Source organism: Halichondria panicea, chromosome 10 (assembly GCF_963675165.1).
Source record: "Halichondria panicea chromosome 10, odHalPani1.1, whole genome shotgun sequence".
Lineage (NCBI taxonomy): Eukaryota > Metazoa > Porifera > Demospongiae > Suberitida > Halichondriidae > Halichondria > Halichondria panicea.
The window spans coordinates 2,956,181-2,980,261 of record NC_087386.1 but is presented as its reverse complement, the minus strand read 5'-3'; the positions used below and the strand labels follow the sequence as shown (position 1 = coordinate 2,980,261).

Here is a 24,081-nt window from a genome sequence, read left to right as displayed (position 1 = left end):
TCCCTTCTCTTTTATGGGCTCCCAATGTGACCTCAATGGGAAGGGGGCGAGGCTCTAATGTGAATTCGTTGTGCTTTAAATCAGATTTTTTACACTTTTTTTTTTATTAATAGTGGGTCTAGTGTGTCTAGTCTAGTGAGCCTAGTCTAGTATATCAAGGCAAGTGAATGGTTGAAGGTAGGATTTGTTGTGTATTATTGTAACTGTACATGTAATTATTGATCATGACCTACACGTACACATACATACGCATACACATACTAGTACAGGACTATAGACTATACACGTACCTACTCCACTTAGGCTCTTCTGTGCCTGTTGAGTGCAGCAGTCTTGTAATTATAATTGTAGCAATGTAGTGTAAATTCTTGTATGTATAAATGTGTGTTATGTTGTGTAATCCCCATACAGTGGAGGTACAAGATGTCTCCCCCGGCTGTTCTCCTAGCAATGGTGCCGGTGCTGCTCATGCTTGCCCTTCCCGCCCTCGCAGATACATGTGCTCTGTATGACCCACCTACCCCCGGGATACATTGTTTCCAAGGAAACGCACTCGACAGAGCTGTCACCTCGAGCAAGACACTCTGGATGATTGAGTTTTACTCGAGTTGGTGTGGCCACTGTCAACATTTTGCCCCTGTCATGAAGGAGATAGGGGCGGAGTTGAAGGCGTGGTCTTCTACGTTCAAACTAGGGGTGGTTGAGTGCACTGGATCAAAAGACAGCCAGAAGGCCTGTGATAGGAATAAAGTACAGGCTTATCCCACTCTGAAGGTACTTGTACCTTGAGTTGTTCAGCCTCTGTGTGCGTGTGCGTACTTACAGTGCACAAAAGACCACCTTAATCACCTATTAATTTTGGTATATCGACTGCTAAAGGTTTCTGAAGCCCTTAGCTTCCTTCTAGTGTGAAGGGGTTTGCTGTAGGTACCTTGTAGGGATGGTTACAGGTACATGTACATAGACTGTGTTTGTGGGTACGTGTTGAATATAAACGATGTCTGAGTACCATGCATGTTATTATTGTACAGTATTTGTATAATAAACCTCTTATTCGATGGCTGCATGTCTACGTCCATGTGTAATGTGTTTTTATAGGCTAACAATTATTATGAATTGTCGTGCACATGTACGTAGTGCCGTATTTATTCTGTCGGTGTTTCCTTGCAGTTTTTTAGCGCGAATGACCCCAGTCCACTGGAGCACTCCCGTACACTACAAGGTATTACATTTGCACTGTCATAGTGGCCATTACTAATGGGAATTGGATATTTTGTTTTATGCTTCTAGCCTGTCACATAATTATGGGAAGAAATTCACAGACATCATAGCAGTTTGGGAACTAATAGAGCCTGTGACTTTCCCTGCGAGCATAGTAGATGAAGTTCCTTCACTGTAGTCCGTATCTAGCCAGGAGAGTTTCTCACTCATGTGTCTTCTAAGTGTTCTATATAGTACAGTATATGCGTCTACATGTACAGTACTTACGTTCAGGTGTCAGTAGATATAGTGTACTGTATGCTGTGACTAGAGCTTCCTGTATTGCAGGTAGTCATTGTATGTTTCCCGAGTAGTTTCTTGCAGGTAGTCAGTCATTGTATGTTTCCCGAGTAGCTTCTTGCAGGTAGCCATTGTATGTTTCCCGAGTAGCTTCTTGCAGGTAGTCATTGTATGTTTCCCGAGTAGCTTCTTGCAGGTAGTCATTGTATGTTTCCCGAGTAGCTTCTTGCAGGTAGCCATTGTATGTTGAACCAATTTTCCTGTGCATAAAAAATTCACTACTGAGTAGCTCACTATAGTTACGCCCAATCCACCTTTACATGTAGGTGCCAGAAGCAAGGATTATATTCTCAAGACAATCATCAACGAGATTGATAAAGCCTCTGTAGTGCAACACTTCTCTCCTGTCACGTAAGAACAGTCGTTGTAATGTTAATAACCCTCCGCTAGGGGGTGGGCATAGGGTATACATCTTTGTTATATCATGTGATAAGGGTACCTATGAGCTACAAATTATTTTGAAGTTAGACACTCATAGCTTAAAAGTTAAGGCTGTTCAAGTTACCTCTAGCATTCAAGTCTGTACATTACATTATACGATGACATTATTATTAAAGGTTGGTGATACTATGAGGAGTACATGTATAATAAGATTGCTCCCCTGCAGTGATGGTGGACTATTGTCTGTGTCTGAGGACTCTTGGATACCCTTAGTGTTTGTGTTTGAGAAGAACAACTCTTACGTGGGAAGGAGGGTTAGTTCTATACTGACAATACCTCTATCAGCTTCAGTAATTATGTCTACTAGTTGCATGTACATACATTTTATGTTTACTGTAGTAGCTACTGTTTTAAAAATAATTTTTACTATCTTAATTAGATACCTATAGATGAGATGTACACTGTAAGATTTCGTTTCAAGAAAGCTATTATCAACTGTACCCAAATAACACTGTATGGTGGAGATAGTAGTACATGTACTATTAATTACGCTAGTATAGAACCACACACACCTATATGCCTTTTGTTCTCCTTTCCCTGTGACCTGGAATCGAGGCTAACACACACCACACACACGCTCATTGTCTGTGTCTCTGTGTTGCAGCTGATACTGGACTTCCTCGACTCCCACAATATTGTCATGGTGAGAAGAGTCCTCGACACCAATGTAAGTCCGGAGTTTGTACATGTACATAATTATATGCACGTAGTATATGTAGATAGGACAGAGGACACTTTGGGAGCAATTCATTTTAATACACACATGCAGTGTTAAAAATATTATTTGGAGCAGAAGCACTACATGTACATGTACATGTATAATTATAGTGATTTCCTTATTATGGGTATGTGTAGTTGTGTGTATGCAACTGTGCAGGTGTTGATGATGAAGCACTACTCTGTACTGGAGTTGCCCTCCCTGGTGATAGAAATGAACAAAGGAGACCATCACGTCGTGTCAGGGTGAGATAGACCAAACCCACACACAGTACATTGTCAGTAGCCATCATGAATTGTTACATTCATGTAACAGTAGGACACAGATTCCATTACTAAATTCCTGGAACCTCCGGTAAATGATGTGTGTAAATATGTGCATTACACACTCCTCTGTAATCATGAGACAGGTTGATCTGTACACTTAGTGGAGTCTGTATCACTTCCTGTATTATGACCCAGCATTGGGTGTTTCCTTACATACACACACCACCACCCTCACACGTAAACACACACAGACGCCCACCACCGTCACACATATACACACATAATACTCAGCCATATTCTCAAAGACAAAGATCCATATGTGGTTTTCAAGAAGGTGATTCTCAAGTATATGGACTCGCTTAAATCTGCCCCCAAGGTTCGCGGTCACAAGCCTACACCGAAGTCGTACCCACATAACCCTAGCCCCTCCCCTCACTACACCCCCGTCAAAATTAACAGGTGAAAGAAACTGCATGACAATTACATAATACATGACTATCTCGTTACTACAATAATTGTCAACGATGATATGATATACATGTACCTGTACCTCCCACTCACCACTCACAGAGTCCACCGCAGTGACCTCCTCAGTGCCGTGTCATACGCCCTCAGGAGTGAGGTACCTATCCATTCCATCATCTCGGGCTCCGCCTACTCCTCCCTACTCCGGTTTATCGGTCTACTGGAGAAGGTACATGTGCATAACTTTGTACATTAGCTCACAGCATGTTTTGTAATTATAGGACATTGTATATCAGATTGGATGCTGCTCATGAATGCTCAGAATGGCCCCAATAAGTAAACTTACATGTAGCCAGAGAAAACCCACAGCTCAAATGTTGTGTGGGTAATTTGATGGACATGTACATGATCCACTGTGCATACATATACGTATTATAGTATATGCGTTTACTACATGTGCATGTCTTCCCCCAGGCATTTGAGACCCCCTTCCCTGTGGCCTCACAGTGCCTACAGGGAGTGAGAAAGGCTGTGGAGAAACAGAGCACAGGGAGCTTCGTCACCAGGACTGACTGGAACAGGGTCATTGACACTAAGGTAAGATTATGTGAATAATGTCCGGTGTGTAGTAACCACAATGCAGATTCTTGCATTCTTAGAATCTGGCTCATACCATTAGATCAAAACCCACGTCCTCTCAATGGGGGCCACTGTTTGCATTGAAGACCAAGCGTTTAATAACCTTGCTTTGACCAGTCCTGTAATACATGTGCTGTAGGCCGCACTGTACTGTATACACGGAATCCTACAGTATAAGCATCACAAATGATGATTGTGATGTCTCACGTTATATTGGGGGCCATTTAATGCTGGTTGAGCTCCATGCTATTTGTAGGCCACACATGTAGCATGACCTTGGCAAACTTTAATAGATTTCCTTCATCTTTTATACCTTGGCTCCACATATTGGACACACCTACATGTATACTCGCGTGACACCAGGCCATAAGTTCTGGACTGAGTTCTGTATAGCTGTAGTGATATAATTTATGTATTCCTATGGTAGCATAAACATTTCATCTTTTATTCCTCTACATTATATATATATACCTATACCCGAGTATAAGTTCTGTACTGTCTTTTATGTACAGTATATGTTTTGCTCAATACACACACCCACACAGCTTGATGACAGGGTGTTCCCCGTCACTCCTCATTGGACGAAATGCAACGGCAGCCTCTCTCATTTGCGTGGTTACCCGTGTGGATTGTGGATGCTCATGCACACCCTCACCGTCCTCACACTCCCACTCCCCCAGACCACACCCACTCTCACAGCATCGGGCATCTCGAGCAAGGAAGCATTACGAACCCTTTCTTCATTCGTATATAACTTCTTGTCCTGTGAACCGTGTAGAAAACACTTTGAGAAAATGTCCTCCGACATTACCTCTAAACTACATCACGATGGAGACGCTATTCTTTGGCTATGGGAGGCACACAATGTTGTCAATCATCGTCTTAGAGGAGCCGTCAGTTCTGACCCTTACTATCCGAAATCTCTCTTCCCTGAGGCAAAGACTTGTCCTTATTGCTACCACCCCATGGGTCATGTGACACTGGATCATGCACAGCCGAATTTTAGCAACACTGGATTCCTGGCTGGAGAAAGTTTGCTGGAGAATAGCAGCGCTACGAATGATGTGGACTTTGTTTGGAATAGAACTGCCGTTCTCTTGTATTTATGGAACTTTTATCACCTCGATCAGCACACCAAGACCATGTTTGATGAAAAGCTGTCCCCTCCACTTATGGTGAAGCCTGCGGACATTGTGAAAGCTGCCTGGCCGAGAAAGATGACCAACACAGCACAGCTGCACCACAAGTACTACGGTAGGCAGCAACTTCTGAGTGAACGTATAGGCTTCACTAGTATAGACAGTGGAATCTGTGTTATGTCGTATATGATGTGTTTTGCTTTCCTCGGCATAGCGGCATATTGGCTGTATAATAGGAAACGCTATAGAAAGAAGTTTTTCTAATGATATAATTTGTTGTGCATCAAATCATTTTTTAATAATCATCACTTTAATATATATAAAAGACACAGGACAATAATAATAGTGCGTGATATAAACAGCAATGCATATATATGTATGGCTGTGGTTGCAGTACGTGTTATGTACATGTGGGTATAAGTACGTAGGTTTAAAAATGGAATGATAAGTGTTCAGTATAATTGTGTTTAGATAAGTCTCTCCTTGGGTTCTGGTATTTCTGGTAGGGCATTAAAACCAGCCATTTCTGACCTGCCGAACTCTGTCTTGGATGGGCTGTACGATTCGTGTCTCTTTCTGTATCTCACCCGGGTAACTATTACTATGACGATTATTAGTATGATAACTATAAAAACTACGAGTGCTCCTACTGCAGCACCTATAATGATTGGTAGAATAGACGTAGCGGGTTCGGAACAATCGAGACCTGTAAAACCTGTTGTGCATGAGCAATTAAACGATCCAGGATTGTTAGTACACGCTCCTTCATTTTGACAGGGCGAAGACTCAACGCACTCGTCAATATCAATGTGACATTCTCCTCCAGTGAAGCCGGTACCGTCACAGTCACACTCGTAGCTATTGACTCGATCCATGCACATACCTCCTCTTAGACATGGATTAGAGTCGCATTCGTTGATATCAATTTCACAGTTACGACTAGTGTAGCCATCAGTACATTCACAAGTGTAGTCTGCCAACCCATCAATACACCTTCCATTAGGGGCACAAGGTTCCAGTTCGCACTCATTGATATTGACTTCACAATCTCTACCCGTGAATCCGTTATCACAGGAGCAAGTGTAATTCCCGATCAGGTTTTGACAAGATCCATTCTCTCCACAAGCCCCTCGCTCACACTCATCGATGTCGTCAATACATGAATCTCCCTCGAAGCCGAATCCACACTCACAGCGAAATTGCCCCGGATCAGTGTCTACACAAGTAGCCCCATTAACACAATCAGATGATGTTGCACACAAAGAGACTTGAATATCACAAAACGTCCCTTCGAAGAAATCCAAACAGTGGCATGTGAAATTATTCACAAGATTTTCACAGCGATCAGTGCCTAGTATAGAGCACGGATTCAGATCACACTCGTTGATATCTATAGAGCAATCATCTCCAGTAAAGCCAGGGTCACACTCACATCGATAAGCTTCCACAAGGTCCACACATGTACCATTTCCACAAGCATTTGTCGGGCAATCATCTATGTTTATTTCACATCTGAATCCAGTGAAACCATCTGGGCACTGACAAATTTGAAATTTCTGTTCACAGAAGCCACCGTTTATGCAGCTCAGAGGGCCTTCAGAAGTGCAAAATGAGTCAGGGACACGATCAATACAGTTACTCTCTGCAGTGTAGTGTATCGTACAGGAGCAGTTGAAATCATTAAGAAGGTCTTGACAGGTTCCATCATTTTGGCAGGGATTAGGGTCGCATTCATTGATTTCTTCGGAGCAGTTTTGGCTAGTGTATCCAGGCACACAGGAGCAACTGTACATTGTGCCCTCCTGGACGCAAGTGCCTCCATTCTGACAGGGGTCCGGGTCACAGAGATCAACTAGTACATCACAAATGGGGCCAGTGTATTCAGGGGGGCAGTTGCACCCAAATGATCCTATTAGGTTCGAACACACTCCTGTGTTCAGGCAGGGATTGTTATCAGCAGCACATTCATTAATGTCTTCATTGCACAAGCTACCGGTGTAGCCTGGTAGACACACACACACAAAGCCAACTCCTCTGTTCTCACAGGTGGCATTGTTCATGCAAGGGGAAGAATTACAAGAGTCGATTGGACTCTCACACTGGGAGCCACTGTAACCTAGTGCACAGGAGCAGTTGAAGCCATTAACTAGGTCTGTGCAAGATCCATTGTTCTGGCAAGGATTAGGATCACAATCGTTGATGTTAATTTCACAAGTTTTACCCGTGTAACCAGCTTGACAAGAACAAACAAATTCATTAATAAAATCGACGCATGTTCCATTGTTTTCACAAGGATTAGGGTTGCAATCGTCGATGTTTACTTCACATGTTGCACCAGTGAAGCCATCCAGACATGAGCAACGAAAGTCATTCACTAAATCACTGCAAGTTCCATTATTCTGGCAAGGATCAGGTTCACACTCATTGACGTCAATTTCACAAGTTGACCCGGTATAACCGGCAGCACAGGAGCAGTTAAAATTGTTGATAAGATCTCCGCAGGTTCCATTATTCTGACAAGGGTTAGGGTCACATTCATTGATTTCATCTGCACAAACATCACCTGTGTAGCCGGGCAGACAAGAGCAGTTGAAATCGTTAACAAAGTCTGTACAAGATCCATCATTTTGGCAGGGATTCGGATCGCACTCATTAATGTTGAGTTCACATGCTGGACCAGAGTAGCCAGGTTGACAAGAACAGTTGAAACCATTGACAATATCTTCACAGGTGCCATTATTTTGGCAAGGATTAGGGTCGCATTCGTTGACTTCAATATTACAAACAGATCCTGTATAGCCAGCAGGGCAAGAGCAGTTGAAATCGTTAATAAGGTCCTGACAGGTTCCATCATTTTGGCAGGGATTTGGGTCGCATTCGTTGATTTCAATATCGCAAACAGATCCAGTGTAGCCAGCAGGGCAGGAGCAGTTGAAATCATTAAGAAGGTCTTGACAGGTTCCATTATTTTGGCAGGGATTTGGGTTACATTCGTTGATTTCAATATCGCAAACAGATCCAGTGTAGCCGGGTTGACAAGAACAGTTGAAATTGTTAACTAGGTCTGTACAAGATCCACTATTCTGACAGGGGTTAGGCTCACAATCGTTGATGTCAATTTCACAAGTTGATCCAGTGTAACCGGCATTACAGGAACAGCTAAAACTTTCGACAAGGTCTGTACAAGTGCCCTCATTTTGACAAGGACTGGGATCACAATCATTTATATTCACTTGACAACGCTGGCCGGTGTATCCAGGGGAACAAGAACAACTGAAATCCATACCAGTAGACTCACAAGTAGCATTGTTCTGGCAGGGAGTATCTTCACAGGGGTCAATTACTATTTCACAAAACTCCCCTGTGGTCCCTGGCATACACACACACTCCACGCCATTGATTTCACTAAACGGTAAAACACCACTCTCACTTTCAGAGCCGGAACCAGATGCAGGTTGACAAGTTGCATTATTTTCACAAGAACAATTAAAGCATGTCTCAAAGTCCATGAGGTTCTCACAGAGGTCGCCATAGTAACAGAGAGGACAGACACACCTGAAGCCATCGGCAAGGTCCATGCATGTAGCGTCATTCAAGCAAGGGTCTGGGTCGCAATCGTTGATATTTATCTCACAGAAAGGTCCAGTGTAGCCAGGGTAACAGTCACACATGAACGATCCATTAGTATTCATGCAAGTTCCATTTTGACAAGGGCTATCAATAATGCATTCGTTGATGTCAGTCTCACAATTCTCACCCGTGTATCCACTTGCACAGTTGCACATGTACGAACCAAATACGTTCTCACAAGTACCCCCATTGAGGCAGGGGTCAATAGTAGTGCACTCATCAATGTCGTCTGCACAGAGGTCTCCAGTTATCCCTGGTGAACAAATGCAATTAAAGCTAGCAACCTCATCGACACATGTGGCGTTATTCTGACAAGGAGAAAGGCCACACTCGTTGATATTCTCCTCACATGTCTCCCCAGTGTAACCAAGGGCACACATACACGTAAATGAGTTGATATCGTCGACACAAGTCGAGTTGTTTGCACAAGGAATCAGGCTGCATTCATCAATATCAGTCTCACATAAGTCTCCAGTGAAACCTTCTACACAGAGGCAATAAAAGGAGTCGATGTCATTCATACATGTTCCGTTGTTCATGCAAGGGTTGAATTCACACAGGTCGATTTCAATGTCACAGTCTTCACCTGTGAAACCATCATCACAAACACATATTGCGAATCCGGTATCGTCAATACAGGTTCCATTCATGCATGAGTTAAATTCACAATCATCGATATTTTCGTCACAATCCATTCCAGTATATCCAGGATCACAAATACACATATAGCTATCGACTCCATCAACACAAGTGCCATTAATGCAGAAGTCAAGCTCACAATCATTGATATTCTCGTCACAGAAACTTCCGGTAAATCCAGCTACACATTCACATGCAAATGAGTCCACTTGATCTACACACGTTCCGTTATTGAGGCAAGGTTCCAAAGTACAATCGTTAATATCCTCTTGACAACGATCTCCGGTAAATCCACGTACACACTGGCAGGTGAAACTATCAACAACGTTGACACAAGTTGCATTGTTCAGACAAGGTGACAGTAGACAGTTATCAATGAGCACATCACATAGTTCCCCAGTGAATCCGTTCTCACAAACACACTCAAAGCCATTAATCTCGTCTACACAAGTGGCATTATTGGAGCAAGGATTAGGGAAGCATTCATTGATATCGATATTACAAAGGTCCCCTGTGAAACCAAGAATGCAGTCACACATGAAAGAGCCTGGTAGGTTCGTACAGGTGCCATTCGTGCATGGGTCACCACCGCATTCGTCTATATCGACACCACAAAGACGTCCAGTGAAACCAGACAAACAGGAGCACTCAAATGAGCCAAACAAGTTTTGACACTCACCTCCGTTCATGCATGGATTGCTTGGTAACAAACACTCATCAATATCTAACTCACAACTTGCACCTGTGTAACCAGGCATGCACACACACTCCACTTCTGTATCAGATGTAAACGGGAGGAGGGGATCAGATGATGAAGGTCGTTCACTGATACCACTTCCACTTTCAGAGCCGGAACCAGATGCAGGTTGACAAGTTGCATTGTTTTCACAAGAACAATTAAAGCATGTTTCAAAGTCCATGAGCTTCTCACAGAGGTCGCCATAGTAACAGAGAGGACAGATACACCTAAAGCTATCGACAAGGTCCATGCATGTGGCGTCATTCAAGCAAGGATCTTGGTCACAATCGTTGAAGTTTATCTCACAGAGAGGTCCAGTATAGCCAGGGACACAGTTGCATTCTGCTATCAATGGAGAAAGAGCGTTGCAAGTTCCACCATTTTGACAAATTGTTCTATTGCACGGATCTAGTTCTACCTCACAAGTAGCTCCAGTATAACCAGGAGAGCAAGAACACTGAAAGTTATTTATGAGATTTTCACAGACACCATTGTTCAGGCAGGGATTGAAATTGCACTCATTAATGTCTTCATCACACAAGCTACTGGTGTAGCCTGGAAGACACACACACACAAAGCCAACTCCTCTGTTCTCACAGGTGGCATTGTTCATGCAAGGGGAAGAACTGCAGAAATCGATCGAACTCTCACATCTAGTGCCTGTAAAGCCAAGCGCACATGTGCAATTAAAGTCGCTAAGGAGATCTTGACACTCTCCACCATTTTCGCAAGGATTAGGGTCACATTCGTTAATTTCAATATCGCAAACAGATCCAGTGTAGCCAGCAGAGCAGGAGCAGTTGAAACCATTAAGAAGGTCTTGACATGTTCCATCATTTTGGCAGGGATTTGGGTTGCATTCATTGATTTCAATATCGCAAACAGACCCAGTGTAGCCAGCAAGACAAGAGCAGTTGAAATCATTAAGAAGGTCTTGACAGATTTCACTATTTTGGCAGGGATTTGGGTTGCATTCGTTGATTTCTTCGGAGCAGTTTTGGCTAGTGTATCCAGGCACACAGGAGCAACTGTACATTGTGCCCTCCTGGACGCAAGTGCCTCCATTCTGACAGGGAGTAGGAGTGCAAAGGTCAATGAGATCCTCACATGTAGAGCCAGTAAATCCAGAGGAACAATTGCATTCAAATGAGCCTATCAAGTCTGTACAAATTCCATTATTTGAACATGGATTTGGATCGCATTGATTCACTTCAATATCACACTGCTGACCGGTAAAGTCTTCGTCACAATTGCACGAGAAAGAACCCAGCGTGTTCTCACAAACTCCGTTAACGCATGGATCCTGGTCGCACTCATTGATATCAATATTACAGTGACGGCCAGTAAAACCAGAAGTACAGTTGCAAGAATAAGAGCCATTAGTGTTGACACATGTGGAGCCTTCTAGACAAGGTGAGATAGTTTCACATTCATTTACGTCTTCTTCACAACGATCTCCTGTGTAGCTGCCCAAGCACCTGCAAATGAATACACCAACAGTTTCAGTCATCTCACATTCACCTCCGTTTAAGCATCGATCTATGGGGCAGTTTCGAATATCGGTTTCGCATCTATCCCCTGACGTTCCAAGGATGCAATCACATGAGAAGTTGTTTTGACCATTCATACAAAACCCACCGTTCAGGCAGGGAGGAGGTGTGCAGAAATCAATTTCCATGCATAAATCTCCAATGCGACCAGGTGGGCACTCACACTCAAAGCCCCCTCGAATGTTTGAACAGTTTGCCAGAGGGTCGCAGGGTTCAAACAATACGCACTCGTCAATATCCGTCTCACAATCTTGTCCGGTGAAATTTGAAGGACAGTCACAACGATATGTATTGCCCTCGGGCAAACAGGTACCTTCATTAAGACATGGCATTGGAGCACAAGGCATCAGGACAATTTCACATCTATCTCCAGTAAAACCAGGAATACATTCGCAAGTGAAATTATTCATTCCGTCGATACAAGTTCCGTTATTCAAGCACTGATTTTCAGCACAATCATTGATGTTGACTTCGCAAATTGTGCCAGTGAAACCAAGCACACATTCGCAAGTAAAGCCATCGATTTCATCAGTACAAGTTCCATCATTTTGGCATGGAATGGCGGCACAATCGTCAATATTTATTTCACACATTGTACCAGTGAATCCAGCAGCACAATCGCATGTGAACCGATTGAGTTCATCAATACAAGTCGCGTTATTTTGACACGGATTTCCAGCACAGTCATCAATGTTTGTTTCACATACTGTCCCAGTGTACCCAGTAACACATTCACAAGTGATTTGATTGACTCCATCGACACATATTCCGTTATTTAGGCAAGAGCTTTCTATGCAATCATTGATATTTAGTTCACAACGTGGTCCGGTGTAACCTTCTGCACAAGTGCACTGGAAATTGTTTATTTCATCAGCACAAGTTCCATTATTCAAACACGGATCAACCTCACACTCGTTAATGTTAATGTCACAAACATCGCCAGTGTAACCAGGCTCACATACACACTCGAACGCACTACTGCCCACGTCCACGCATTCCACACTGTTCTCGCTGCACGGATTCGAATCACAGCTGCTTACATTAATCTCACACCGAGTACCTCGGAATCCATCAAGACAGAAACAGTAAAAGTCTTCGGATGGTAAATCGTAACAAGTAGCATTGTTCATACAAGGTTGACTTAAACACAAGTCAATATCCAATTCACAATTCGGTCCAGTGTAGCCTGGGGTGCACATACACGTGTATCCAAGGTGACCATCGACACACGTCCCTCCAAACTTGCACGGTTCGCTAACACACTCGTTAACGGACTGTTGACAATTGATTCCAGTCCAACCAGTAACACATTCACAAGTGATTTGATTGACTCCATCGACACATGTTCCGTTATTTAGGCAAGAGCTTTCTGTGCAATCATTGATATTTAGTTCACAACGTGGTCCGATGTAACCTTCTGCACAAGTGCACTGGAAATTGTTTATTTCATCAGCACAAGTTCCATTATTCAAACATGGATCAACCTCACACTCGTTAATGTTAATGCCACAAACATCGCCAGTGTAACCAGGCTCACAGACACACTCAAAGGCACCACCGCCCACGTCTACACATTCCATACTGTTCTCGCTGCACGGATTCGAATCACAGCTGCTCATAGTAATCTCACACCGAGTACCTCGGAATCCATCAAGACAGAAACAGTAAAAGTCTTCAGATGGTAAATCGTAACAAGTAGCATTGTTCATACAAGGTTGATTTAAACACAAGTCAATATCCAATTCACAATTCAGTCCAGTGTAGCCTGGGGTGCACATGCAAGTGTGTCCATTGAGACCATCGACACACGTCCCTCCAAACTTGCACGGTTCGCTAGCACATTCGTTAACGGACTGTTGACAATTGATTCCAGTCCAACCAGGTACACAAAAGCAATCGTAGCCTCCAACATCTTTCTGCTGGCAAATCCCTCCATTTTCACATGGCATTTGGATACATTCATCGATATCACCGGAACAAGTTTTACCAGTAAAACCAGGCCTACAAGAGCAGCTAAAGCCGTTAACACCATCAGTACATGTTCCACCATTCAAGCATGGACCTCCGATACAGTCATTAATATTAATCTCACAAAAGTCGCCAGTAAATCCAGGCAAACAGGAGCAGGTGAAACTATCTGAGTCATTCCGACAACTTCCATCATTATCGCATGGACTACTCGAACATGGATCCAATAGTTGTTCACATCTTGACCCAGTAAACTCAGCAGGACACTCACAAAGTATACTGTTGACTTGATCGATACATGTGCCTCCGTTCAGACAACTATTTGGAATGCAGTCGTTGATATTAAACTCGCAATCTAGTCCTCCCCATCCATCTTCACACGAACACACATAGCCAGTGGGAAAGTCAGTACAGGTCCCTCCATTTTGGCAGGGGATTGGGCTACAAGAGTCGATTTCAGAGCATGTATCACCTTTGAATCCTACAGTGCAGCTGCAATTGAACCCGTCTATTAGATCTGTACAGCTTCCGCCATTAATGCACGGGTTAGGGATACATTCGTTGATTTCTGTGCAAGTGTCAGTTTGTAGATTCTCTTCAAAGCCAGCTGGGCATACACAGGCAAAGTCACAGATTCTTTGAGAGGAGGTGCAGTTTGTACGGCATGTTTGTGATGGGTCGCAGCTGTCTAGTAGCACAGAGCTGCAGAAAATAATGTACGTCATGTTTAGCAAAGTAAGTGTGGATGCGACTGCCATGCTAAGCTTGTCACTACAAACTATAATACTAGATCTAGCTAGTCGTATATTTATTTTCTACTGACCTGACTACTGCATTGATAGGATTCAAGGTCATCAGAGGAATGTCAATGGACGGAGTGTGAGCCACATTGAAGAGGCAACCCTGAAAAGAGACAAACACTGAGGGACTGGTGTCAGTCACTTCCTGAGGGGGTGTCAGTGACGATGGGATTCCTCCCACCCACACATTCGGAGGGTGCCCAGTTGAGGTCCATATGATAGTACCTAAACAAAGAAAATAAATGAATTAAATTCGGACATGAAAAATTATGGTCCTCGTTAAGAAAGCAATAATTAGTGAACAAAATTGAAAATGGGGATGTGCAATGGGCAATCATACCTGAGTCATACATGCTGATGGTGTAAATTTCCTCGTCTACTACAAATCGGAGCTGTGTTTGACTGAACTCCGCTGACACACTGTGCATTAATCCATCGTTGTACGTTGCCACGGTTCTTGCAGTAGAAGTGAAGCCAGGAGTTCCACGCAGGTTGTTGAAGAAGAGTGAAACCTGGCCTTCGTCGAGAGCTAGTAAAAGAAAGTCCACCCCCACACTAAACTCAGCAAATTCACTTAGAAACACCAGAATACCTCCCGGATTTCTGTGCAGCAATAACGATAAAATGTATTATGATGCATAGTAGTTGCTAACAGGAGAGGAGCTAATAGTTGCAACAGTCAGTCCCTTTTAATTACCTTGTTTGGAACTCCAGCTGCACTCTGAAATAGAGTTCTTCAGTCGTACCAACGTCACTGAATTCTATGAAAGAATCCGGAGCTATTACAGTGAAGCTTGTCGCTAAGAGACAGTGGTGTCTGGGACAACCGGTTGTTACGTCCATAGTTAGAGTACCGGAAAACAAATCAAGTCTTTGGGTGTCCACTAGTAAGTATTCAATACATGCATCCAGTGTATTACGAAGTTCAACAGCCTGCAAGAAAACAGTATGACATTGTGATATTCATTCAAAACCTCCCTGAAATAAGATTCATTGCCTACGACTATCAGTATTCACAGGGCAATGCATTCTAATTCTGTGGGTGGTTTGAAAAAACCACACACAGTTAGGGGTGCATGGTGCTGGAATACTAGTATTGTCTCAACAGATGCAACAGTGCAACAGATGCAACACTGTAACTATAATTCTATTTTACCATGGCACTAAGTGAATGAACCTACAAACATAATCTGACCTGTATAGTAGAAGGGTCCGGATGGCCACCAATGAAGAGAGGGCCATTAAAGGCAGCAAAATTGACCCTTGAGAATGCACTAGCCATTACTGGTGAGGAAACTCCATTGATGGACACTGTTAACCTATCACTTCCCTCGTCAAGCTGCTCAATACTGACTGTGTACCACAGATTGGGTGTGAGGGTTGCTTCAGTAGTGATCTGATGAGTGTGAATAGACAATAGCAATAAAGAATGTGCATGCAATCACTCGGCAATCGATTCTTACCACTTAATACATAAATTGCGTACCCACTGGGCCACTGCTGAGAAAGTAAAATAAAACTCTTACCTGAAGGAGGGTATTTCCAACATTTGACTCAATATACACTTGTCTTGCAGTATTCACTCCCAGGGAGAAATATGAACTGCCAGTGCTGTCCGAAGTATGAAGCAAAATTCCACCATCAATTGAACAAAATTTCAACCGTACTTCTAGGAGAGTTCCGGCTTGATTTAAGAGGGTAGTTCCTACTGGATACCCAGTATACCCTGAGTCATGATAGTAGGCTACTGGTGGTGGTGTCTGTGCATTGGCTAGTCCTGTGACAAGGATTGAAGGGGAGGGAGGAAATTATCACACGACTAGTATGGTTGCACGAGTACTGAAATATCGTGCAGAAAAATGATGCATACATATTGTATACAGAATTAAATACCAATTGAAAGGAATTACGATGTTAAATGTACAAAAGGCAACAAAAAGTTTTTCTATCTCAGATGAAGTGTAACACTTAAAAGAGTGTTTCAACCACCAATATTTAGCTACCCTACCAGAGCTTACCTATAATTGATATTGTGATTTGCAGTAACAGGCAAGTGCTCCATGCTTCTCTTGGCTTCATCATGTATAGGGGGTGTGGCAACCCCAAATTAAGCTGCTGTCCACTTTGCAAGAGCTCAGTAGGGGGGCTCAGACTTTATTGGCTTGAAAAATAAATCTTTCCTTGACTAATTTTGGATTTTAGCTTGCACTCTTTTGGGCAGGTGAGCACAAACACATTAGCATCAAATCAACTTGTTGATGAGATTTCTCCAAAACAACTTTATCCAGCCCCTCCCCTCTTTTCTGCAGAAAAGGGGAGGGGCTCACATGACCTCTCTTGAACCTCCAGCAGTCACCCACGTGTACGTGATCGGTTCTTCAGCACAATGATTCCTAGACTGTCACTCCTAAAATGCAGTGTACCAACGCTTTCCAGAGCATTATCCTACCCCCAAGTACCATTAACGTCCCCCCTACCAGATCTAAAGATTCCTCTGCGTACAGACAATGCGTCACAAAGCTGGAATATTGAGGACTCTAAGTTCCCTCCTACCACAGTGACTTGTTTGGAGAATGGACTAAGAGTGGCCTCACAGGAGGCTTTCGGTCAATCTGGTATTGTTGGGGGTACGTGTTTGTTGTTTGTCTGTGTGTTTAAGTGAACATATATTTTAGGTATACCGTACTTCTAAAAGAGGCCCCCTTCTAATTATACGCCGCCTAGACTGAAAAGTATGTTTGAGGTCTCCATATAGAGCTCCACGTGGCTACAGATATTATTTTTTGGTGGCGCCTTGCTAAATGGAGGCCAGGATCACTTCTTTTTTTAGGAAGCTTGCGATGTGTGAGACATGTCCTCCACTTAAGAAGCATGTCCTCCACTTGTAGTTGCTACAAAAGGGCCAGTTGGAAGGCCAAGGATACACTTCAGGGTCATCTCTCAGACCTGAGCCTTGAGTTCCAAGTTGTTTCTAGGGCGGCCTAGAATCGAGGATACCACTTGTTCAAATAACCTCTATTTATAAGGCGCCCTTCTAATTATGCGCCTCTTTGGACCAAATTTAATATTTCTATCTCTGATTATAGCCCTAGCTAACATCGTAATTATTAAAAAACAGCGCCTCTTTTGAAAGAAGTACGGTATGTTCCTTTGGCCGGCCATCTAGGACACCGTTATTGTCAACTATTACAGTCATTTAGTTTATGCACACATTACTTCCATTTCAACTTCAGTGCTGGTGGATGCTGGTTCAAGGTACGAGGTCACCTATACCAGTGGACTATCTCACATTCTTCAGAGAATGGCCTTCAATGGTACAGCCAAGTACCCCACTCGAGACAGTGTTCTGGCGACTCTTGATCCCATTGGGGGCATGCCCAACTGTCAGAGGGCCAGAGACGTACTCATTTACATGGTGTCCTCACTCTCCCACGGATTGCCTCAGGCTATGGACGTTTTGGCTGAGGCTGTGTGGAGACCAGCTCTAGCACAGGAACAGGTAACTTTATATGAAATTCTGCATGTGTGTTAGAAGCTCGTACGGGCAGGTTGTAACTGTACTGCATACCACCATTCTACTTTTTGCAAGCAAGGGCTGGTAAAAGGAACAGGCCTTGCAAAAACAGCATTATTTAATTGATTGTACAGCATTACTTTATTGATTGTACTCTCACTTCCATGCACATGCACAAAGCTTGATGCAGAAAAGACTGGTGTCGGGTTTGAGCTGGATGAGATATACAATGGCCCAAACTCAGAGGCACTCTTGGAGGAAATGATACATCAAGCCAGCTATCCCTTAAACACTCTAGGTCTACCCAATATCTGTCCAAAGGAGAACATCGACAATATTAACCGTGGTGAACTATTGACGTACCTGTCATCGCACTTTGACCCCTCACGGATGGTCCTGGCTGGGGTTAATGTGGATCATGGGCAGTTTTTGGAGCTGGCAAAACAGTATTTTGTGGAGGCGGATACTTCATGGAAGGGTGTGGCCAAGCGTCAAATTGATGGGTCAATATCTCAGTACAGTGCAGCAGATGTCAAGGTGACTCCTTTATCTTTTATTGGTCTTTCTTGCTGAATCTAATTGTTTATAACTGTGATAATACTTACATGCATGTCTTAATTGGTTAATCACTTCGCTCTCTGTACCCCCATACGCCCCCCCCCCATACACAGATCAAGAGAGAGGGGCCTCCTGTGGTCGGTCCTAACCCCTTCCCCGAGCTCATTCACGTAGCCATCGCCATGGAAAGTTGTTCATACCTTGATCCTGACTTCTTCCCGTATGCAGTGCTGAACATGTACATGGGAGGTGGGGGGTCTTTCTCTGCAGGGGGTCCTGGAAAGGGCATGTACACACATCTTTATCAGGGAGTGCTGACACAGCATCATTGGGTCTACTGGGCAATGGCTCAAAACCACGCCTACAAGGACTCTGGGATTTTCTGTCTACTGGGCAGTGCCCACCCTTCACGAGCTAGGGACCTCACTCAAGTGCTGTGTCAGCAGTTTCATCACATGACTGGTGTTCCTAATGACGTGAGTTCCTTATTGTATGTGTACTTTACAGCTTAAAAATTCATCTCATTGCGTAAATTTAATTAATTTTTTTGTTCTTCAGGTTGCCCTGTCACGAGCCAAGGAGCAGCTCAAATCGGCCATGATGATGAACCTGGAATCAAAGGCTGTGGTGTTTGAAGATATTGGGAGACAACTGTTGGGTCAAGACTTCAAGATGAGCCCGGAGGAACTCTGTGAGAAAATCGGTAAGGCTTAGAAACATGCCTAGTTGTGATGCTATGATTATAAAGTTGTTTGCAAGGACCCTTACTGCAAAATATGTTACCCCGCAAAATAGTACAACTGTTTTCGGGGTGCTTACATTCTTATACTCTAACATTACTATCCTTTCAAGTTTGTACAACCTTCTTACTTAGCTTTTTTGTTACCTAATGAGTGTTGTGTTGTGGTAGAGTGTTGTTTCACAATAATTATGCACAAGTCATGCTCACATCATTGACAGCGATTGGAAACGACCGGGCCTCCCTGTGTAAACAGTTGAAAAACTCCGCGTTATGATTTAGCGATCGCGATTATTTTAGTGGTTGATTGTTCTGTCATTGTATCTAGCTCTCCTTTCCACTAGCAATCACTCAGGGGCTTGGAGATACTCTCGAGAAGTAAGTTACATCACTGACTCACTGACTAGCTTTAAGTCCGTTTTCTTCATTCTGATTTCAAGCTTGAACCACTCTATGTTAACTTTTCTCTTTCCCTGCTGTGAAGCCAAAACAGCAAAGGGCATTGCTTGACTTGGTTATGCTACATTGTACATGGAATGGCTTCATGCTATAGATAAGCTCAAGAGTTCTTTGAACAGTGATCAATTTCTATGTAACAGCACATTGCATAGCAGTCAAGACAGGTGATGAGCATACTGACTATAAATATAATCCTTCTATAGTTTTAACCACGCCCTATAACGCAGAGTGTTTCACGCCAACATTTTTGTTTCCAATCCCTGCCCTTTTCGCTCACATACACTCACCCCACCTCCTCTTCCCATACACACAGATACCGTAACGAGTTCTGATGTGCAAAGGGTGGGTCAACGACTGATGGAGAGCAGTCCTGCTTTCGCTGCTCTAGGAGACCTCTCTGAAGTGCCCTCTAGAACTGACCTAGAGACAGCTTTGTTCAAAAACAAGGGGGTGCTTAGATCGAAGAAAAAGTTATTCACTTTTGGTCAGTCTTGACGTAAATTCATGCCGTTATTCTTAATTTTGTATCATTGTCAGAATTATATATATAATTATGTGAGTTGCGTCATCTTGACTGCAATTTATAGTTAATACATATGAATTGAGTAACAATGAAAGTACACACTATAAAGAAGTTCTTAGTTCTCTAGGCTGTGAATACAGTTGAGTGATCTCGTCCTCTTTCTGAGACTTCAGTTCCTTCAGCTCTGATATTCTGTTAGTAGTGCTTTGGTTGATGGTGGAGAAGTCGTTTAAAATCATATTCTCCTTCAAATCAGACACCAGTTTAGAGAGGCCCTCTGCAGCCCGTACCTACATATGTATGAAAGGTGCGTTATAGGGTGTGGTTATATATATTATATTATTATACCATAATTATAATTAATTTTTGCACACACAAATCTCTTAATCTCGCAAACGTAATTATTAATTTATCGCTAATTACCCCGGACACTCTTTTGGGCAATTTTCGTTGTTCTAATATTTTTTGCTGAATTAGAAGATATACGGTAATACAGCATGGGATGCCGTTTGTGTCAAAATCCAAAATAGATGCTGTGTAGTTTATGTTTACTAAGAGTCGATACTTTAAAGGTCGATGTTTTAAAAATGAGCCGATGATATACGGGGTGCCGTTTGTGTTAAAATTATTATTTCATGCAGTTCTAAAAATCAGTCTATGTTTACACAGTCTCTTTATATTAACAGCAGTCGAAGTCGATGTACAAAAGAGTCGATGTTTACCATATCATAGTATTCCGTGTTTTGTAGTAAGTCGACCTTTACTATACGATTTAACGATAAACTGGAGAGTGGGGCTGCACAGAGCAGGCTGGAACCAGTTGACTTTAGTTCATTAAGGTCACTCATTGGGTTTCTCCAGCCTGCTCTGTGCAGCACCCCTCGAGCTTGATTCCAGCTCCTTACACTCTCATTGGCTACATTTTTAACTCTTAGCAAACATTGACTCCTTTTTACACAGCATCCATTTTGGCACCCCATATCACCCCATATGGCAGTAGTATATATTAATCTCTTACTATGTTTGCTGCTCGTACTTCAATTTCATTTTCAATATGAGCCAAACCAGCATCGGATACTGCATCTGGATCATTAGCATCAGTTACCTGAGGTGTACAAGGTGAAATAACCATATTAAATCATCAGTTTGCACTGTAAGAAAATAGGTATATTCTAGGCCATAGAGAAATATAACTTACTTTTGCCGCTTTGAGAATCTCTGCATAGTTGTCTAGGATTGACTTCATGTTGTCCTTGAGTCTTCTAGAGTAGGCAGAAACTTGCAACGACTCTTTCTTCATAGCAGACATGTTCACCATTGGCCGGCTAGCTCCAATAAGAATTGTTGGGCGGAGTTATACGGAAGCTACACTCCACGTGCTTTCCTCTACTTGTACTGGTACAGAAAGGACACAGCATGGTGAGTAAATCTGTTTGCATCGCTTTTTTCATGCATATTTGAGTAACATACTCTGTGGCATTGCAAAGATCTGTGTAGTATTTTATGCTTTACGATGCTTAGAGGTAACCAGGTATGTTTTTAGTATGGAATTTGATAGCATGCGTTGATACCACCCATGGCCATTGTGGCTATCCAGTACTGATGCTGCATCATTAGTGGGTGAGCAGTATACTTGATCTATCTTACTCTTTTCCCCTGGTAGCCTCCCAAGACAAAGGTGAAGAGTGTCAAGCGGACCAAGAAGGTCGCAGCCGCTCCCTATGTGGCCAAACAGACACCTAAGAAAGAGACTAACCCTCTGATCGAGAAGAGACCAAAGAACTTTGGAATTGGTAAGACCTCTGTAAGACCCTGCTAGAATACAACAAAGGTTATTGCTGTGATACAACAATTCGTATAATTAATAGTATGGCTAAGAGTGCAATATGGGATTAATAGCACGAGTAACAAGCAATGGCAAGGAAAGGATACTAATTGCACGAGGCGCAGCCGAGTGCTATTAACCTTGCCAGTGCTTGTTATGAGTGCTATTAATCCATTGCAATTACTGATACGCGATTAATCACTGTACGAATCACAGTGAATAATAGGACATGCGATTACAGCTATTAATGACATGTTAGGTATCTTAATTGGTTTGTACGCTAAGTTTTTAATTGAATGCTTTGCACAGACGTTGTGACTTCTCTTATTGATATTGTCCTTATTGTTGCAGGAGGGAACGTCCAACCCAAACGTAACCTATCTCGATATGTCCGTTGGCCCAAGTACATCCGTCTTCAGAGGCAAAGACAAGTCCTGTATCAGCGTCTGAAGGTGCCCCCCAGCATCAATCAGTTCACTCAGACTCTTGACAGGCAAACAGGTGAAGCATAAGCAGAGTGGCTCGTCTCAGCTGCTACATGTACATTAGCCATCCGTTAAATTATAACCGACTTTTCATGTAAGGGTCTAGCTCTGTATTGTGTATGTAAATGTACCTCGCCTCCAAACATCCGTTGGATTATAAGCATATGATTTCAAGTAAGGGTCTAGCTCTGTATTTTTCGTTCAAGCTCTCCCACTTTTGTGACAATATACATGTGTGGCCATGTGTACTATATTTATTTGTGTATGTAAATGTATCTCACCCCCAAACTGTATTATGGTCGTTATTCCCTAGGTTTTCTCTTTCCCAATACTTACATGTAACTCCCCTCCAGCCATCCAGCTATTCAAGCTGCTCCATAAGTACCGCCCAGAGACCAAGGCTATGAAGAAGGAGCGTCTTCGCAGCACTGCCGAGAAGAAGAGTGAGGGAGCAGAGAGCACTCCGGGGAAGAAGCCCATCACCCTCAAGTACGGGATCAACAACATCACCCGTCTTATTGAGCAGAAGAAGGCTACTCTGGTGGTCATTTCTCACGACGTGGACCCCATAGAGGTAAGTAGGTTGACACACTCTAGCTAGGTAACAGTTCATTGTATGGTTCAGGAAACTAAATCTAGTTAGCAAGGGAATCTCTGTCTGAGTAGACTGTAGTATTACCAGCACTGTAGTTCTGCAAATGATGATGATATACAAAATTCATCACAATCGTATTGGTGTGTTTATATGTATAGATTGTTGTATTCCTGCCTGCCCTGTGCCGCAAGATGGATATCCCCTACTGCATTGTTAAAGGCAAAGCACGACTGGGAAAGCTGGTCCACAAGAAGACAGCCACGGCAGTCTGTCTTGCAGGAGTAAGAAAGTAAGGGAAACTTAATTACAACAAGTTAATTAAAATGATTTTAGTTATCACATGGTTGTGTGCGTATGAGTATATAATTAAGCAGGCACAGTAGTACCATTAAATTTTAGTGTTTGGATTAGAGTGGTTTGGCTGTCGCTTTAGTCATGGTTATGGTGCCTTAATCTAACTCACTCTCTCCCATGCAGCGAGGACAAGGGCACCTTTGGTCAACTAGCCGATGCTATTCGCACCAACTACAATGAGAGGTTTGACGAGATCAGGAAAACGTGGGGAGGTGGAATCATGGGAATCAAGGCAAGAAATGCAAAAGCCAAGGTCGAAAAACTCAAAGCTAGAGAGTTGGCAAAGAAGATGTAGATTGGACAATAGTTTGTTTTACCAATGTTTTGTGAGTATGGTGTGTGTGATGTATATACATGCGAATACTTACTGTCAATCCAATAAAACTTTCTCGCCATATACCGATGTATATACCATGGCATAATTGACTTGTAGCTCCTGGTATTAGGCGTGCTTCAAGCAATAAAAATAAATTAA

The 24,081-nt window shown here is 42.9% G+C and overlaps 5 protein-coding genes across 7 annotated transcripts; 3 read left to right on the top strand and 2 right to left on the bottom strand.

Moving 5' to 3' along the window:
• The first annotated feature begins 25 nt into the window (after positions 1-25).
• LOC135343126 (sulfhydryl oxidase 1-like) lies at positions 26-5,555 on the top strand. 2 transcript variants are annotated; one of them, XM_064540092.1, is made up of 11 exons: positions 26-177; positions 412-774; positions 1,171-1,222; positions 1,827-1,911; positions 2,168-2,255; positions 2,606-2,668; positions 2,879-2,964; positions 3,277-3,444; positions 3,556-3,679; positions 3,925-4,047; positions 4,635-5,555. In XM_064540092.1, the coding sequence occupies exons 2-11, from the start codon at positions 424-426 to the stop codon at positions 5,490-5,492; spliced, it is 1,998 nt and encodes a 665-aa protein (XP_064396162.1). In that variant the 5' UTR covers positions 26-177; positions 412-423; the 3' UTR covers positions 5,493-5,555. The 2 variants fall into 2 exon arrangements, with proteins under 2 accessions (XP_064396162.1, XP_064396163.1); XM_064540093.1 differs by having other exon boundaries at positions 53-159.
• Positions 5,547-16,847, bottom strand: LOC135343113 (fibrillin-1-like). The gene is made up of 7 exons (XM_064540075.1): positions 16,573-16,847; positions 16,081-16,331; positions 15,750-15,950; positions 15,252-15,487; positions 14,895-15,157; positions 14,578-14,779; positions 5,547-14,456 (listed from the first exon to the last, which is right to left on the bottom strand). Exons 1-7 carry the CDS (start codon positions 16,634-16,636, stop codon positions 5,696-5,698), a joined length of 9,978 nt encoding a protein of 3,325 aa, XP_064396145.1. The 5' UTR covers positions 16,637-16,847; the 3' UTR covers positions 5,547-5,695.
• Positions 16,848-16,884: 37 nt separating this feature from the next.
• Positions 16,885-20,415, top strand: LOC135343130 (mitochondrial-processing peptidase subunit alpha-like). The gene is made up of 6 exons (XM_064540096.1): positions 16,885-17,181; positions 17,788-18,053; positions 18,249-18,605; positions 18,740-19,102; positions 19,185-19,329; positions 20,138-20,415. The coding sequence occupies exons 1-6, from the start codon at positions 16,941-16,943 to the stop codon at positions 20,317-20,319; spliced, it is 1,554 nt and encodes a 517-aa protein (XP_064396166.1). The 5' UTR covers positions 16,885-16,940; the 3' UTR covers positions 20,320-20,415.
• On the bottom strand, positions 20,355-21,678 carry LOC135343154 (mediator of RNA polymerase II transcription subunit 22-like). Of its 2 annotated transcripts, none has more exons than XM_064540127.1 (3): positions 21,546-21,678; positions 21,366-21,452; positions 20,355-20,637 (listed from the first exon to the last, which is right to left on the bottom strand). In XM_064540127.1, exons 1-3 carry the CDS (start codon positions 21,663-21,665, stop codon positions 20,449-20,451), a joined length of 396 nt encoding a protein of 131 aa, XP_064396197.1. In that variant the 5' UTR covers positions 21,666-21,678; the 3' UTR covers positions 20,355-20,448. The 2 variants fall into 2 exon arrangements, with proteins under 2 accessions (XP_064396197.1, XP_064396198.1); XM_064540128.1 differs by having other exon boundaries at positions 21,384-21,452.
• On the top strand, positions 21,638-24,003 carry LOC135343147 (large ribosomal subunit protein eL8-like). Its single transcript, XM_064540118.1, has 6 exons — positions 21,638-21,766; positions 22,011-22,140; positions 22,524-22,673; positions 23,011-23,231; positions 23,411-23,541; positions 23,730-24,003. The coding sequence occupies exons 1-6, from the start codon at positions 21,764-21,766 to the stop codon at positions 23,899-23,901; spliced, it is 807 nt and encodes a 268-aa protein (XP_064396188.1). The 5' UTR covers positions 21,638-21,763; the 3' UTR covers positions 23,902-24,003.
• Positions 24,004-24,081: the final 78 nt, after the last annotated feature.

Bases quoted from the DNA above. Each gene is read 5' to 3' on its own strand.
- LOC135343126 (XM_064540092.1), top strand. From the start codon at position 424: ATGTCTCCCCCGGCTGTTCTCCTAGCAATGGTGCCGGTGCTGCTCATG. The intron at 1,223-1,826 runs GTATTACATTTG...CTTTACATGTAG, and splicing joins GCACTCCCGTACACTACAAG to GTGCCAGAAGCAAGGATTAT. The intron at 2,669-2,878 runs GTAAGTCCGGAG...GCAACTGTGCAG, and splicing joins GAAGAGTCCTCGACACCAAT to GTGTTGATGATGAAGCACTA.
- LOC135343113 (XM_064540075.1), bottom strand. From the start codon at position 16,636: ATGATGAAGCCAAGAGAAGCATGGAGCACTTGCCTGTTACTGCAAATC. The intron at 15,158-15,251 runs GTAATTAAAAGG...ATTGCTGCACAG, and splicing joins CAGCTGGAGTTCCAAACAAG to AAATCCGGGAGGTATTCTGG. The intron at 14,780-14,894 runs GTATGATTGCCC...TTCTTTGTTTAG, and splicing joins CATCAGCATGTATGACTCAG to GTACTATCATATGGACCTCA.
- LOC135343130 (XM_064540096.1), top strand. From the start codon at position 16,941: ATGATTCCTAGACTGTCACTCCTAAAATGCAGTGTACCAACGCTTTCC. The intron at 17,182-17,787 runs GTACGTGTTTGT...TTTCAACTTCAG, and splicing joins TCAATCTGGTATTGTTGGGG to TGCTGGTGGATGCTGGTTCA. The intron at 18,606-18,739 runs GTGACTCCTTTA...CCCCATACACAG, and splicing joins ACAGTGCAGCAGATGTCAAG to ATCAAGAGAGAGGGGCCTCC.
- LOC135343154 (XM_064540127.1), bottom strand. From the start codon at position 21,665: ATGGTGAACATGTCTGCTATGAAGAAAGAGTCGTTGCAAGTTTCTGCC. The intron at 21,453-21,545 runs GTAAGTTATATT...TGTACACCTCAG, and splicing joins AGATTCTCAAAGCGGCAAAA to GTAACTGATGCTAATGATCC. The intron at 20,638-21,365 runs GTAAGAGATTAA...ATACATATGTAG, and splicing joins AAGTACGAGCAGCAAACATA to GTACGGGCTGCAGAGGGCCT.
- LOC135343147 (XM_064540118.1), top strand. The intron at 23,232-23,410 runs GTAAGTAGGTTG...TTATATGTATAG, and splicing joins ACGACGTGGACCCCATAGAG to ATTGTTGTATTCCTGCCTGC. The intron at 23,542-23,729 runs GTAAGGGAAACT...TCTCCCATGCAG, and splicing joins TGTCTTGCAGGAGTAAGAAA to CGAGGACAAGGGCACCTTTG.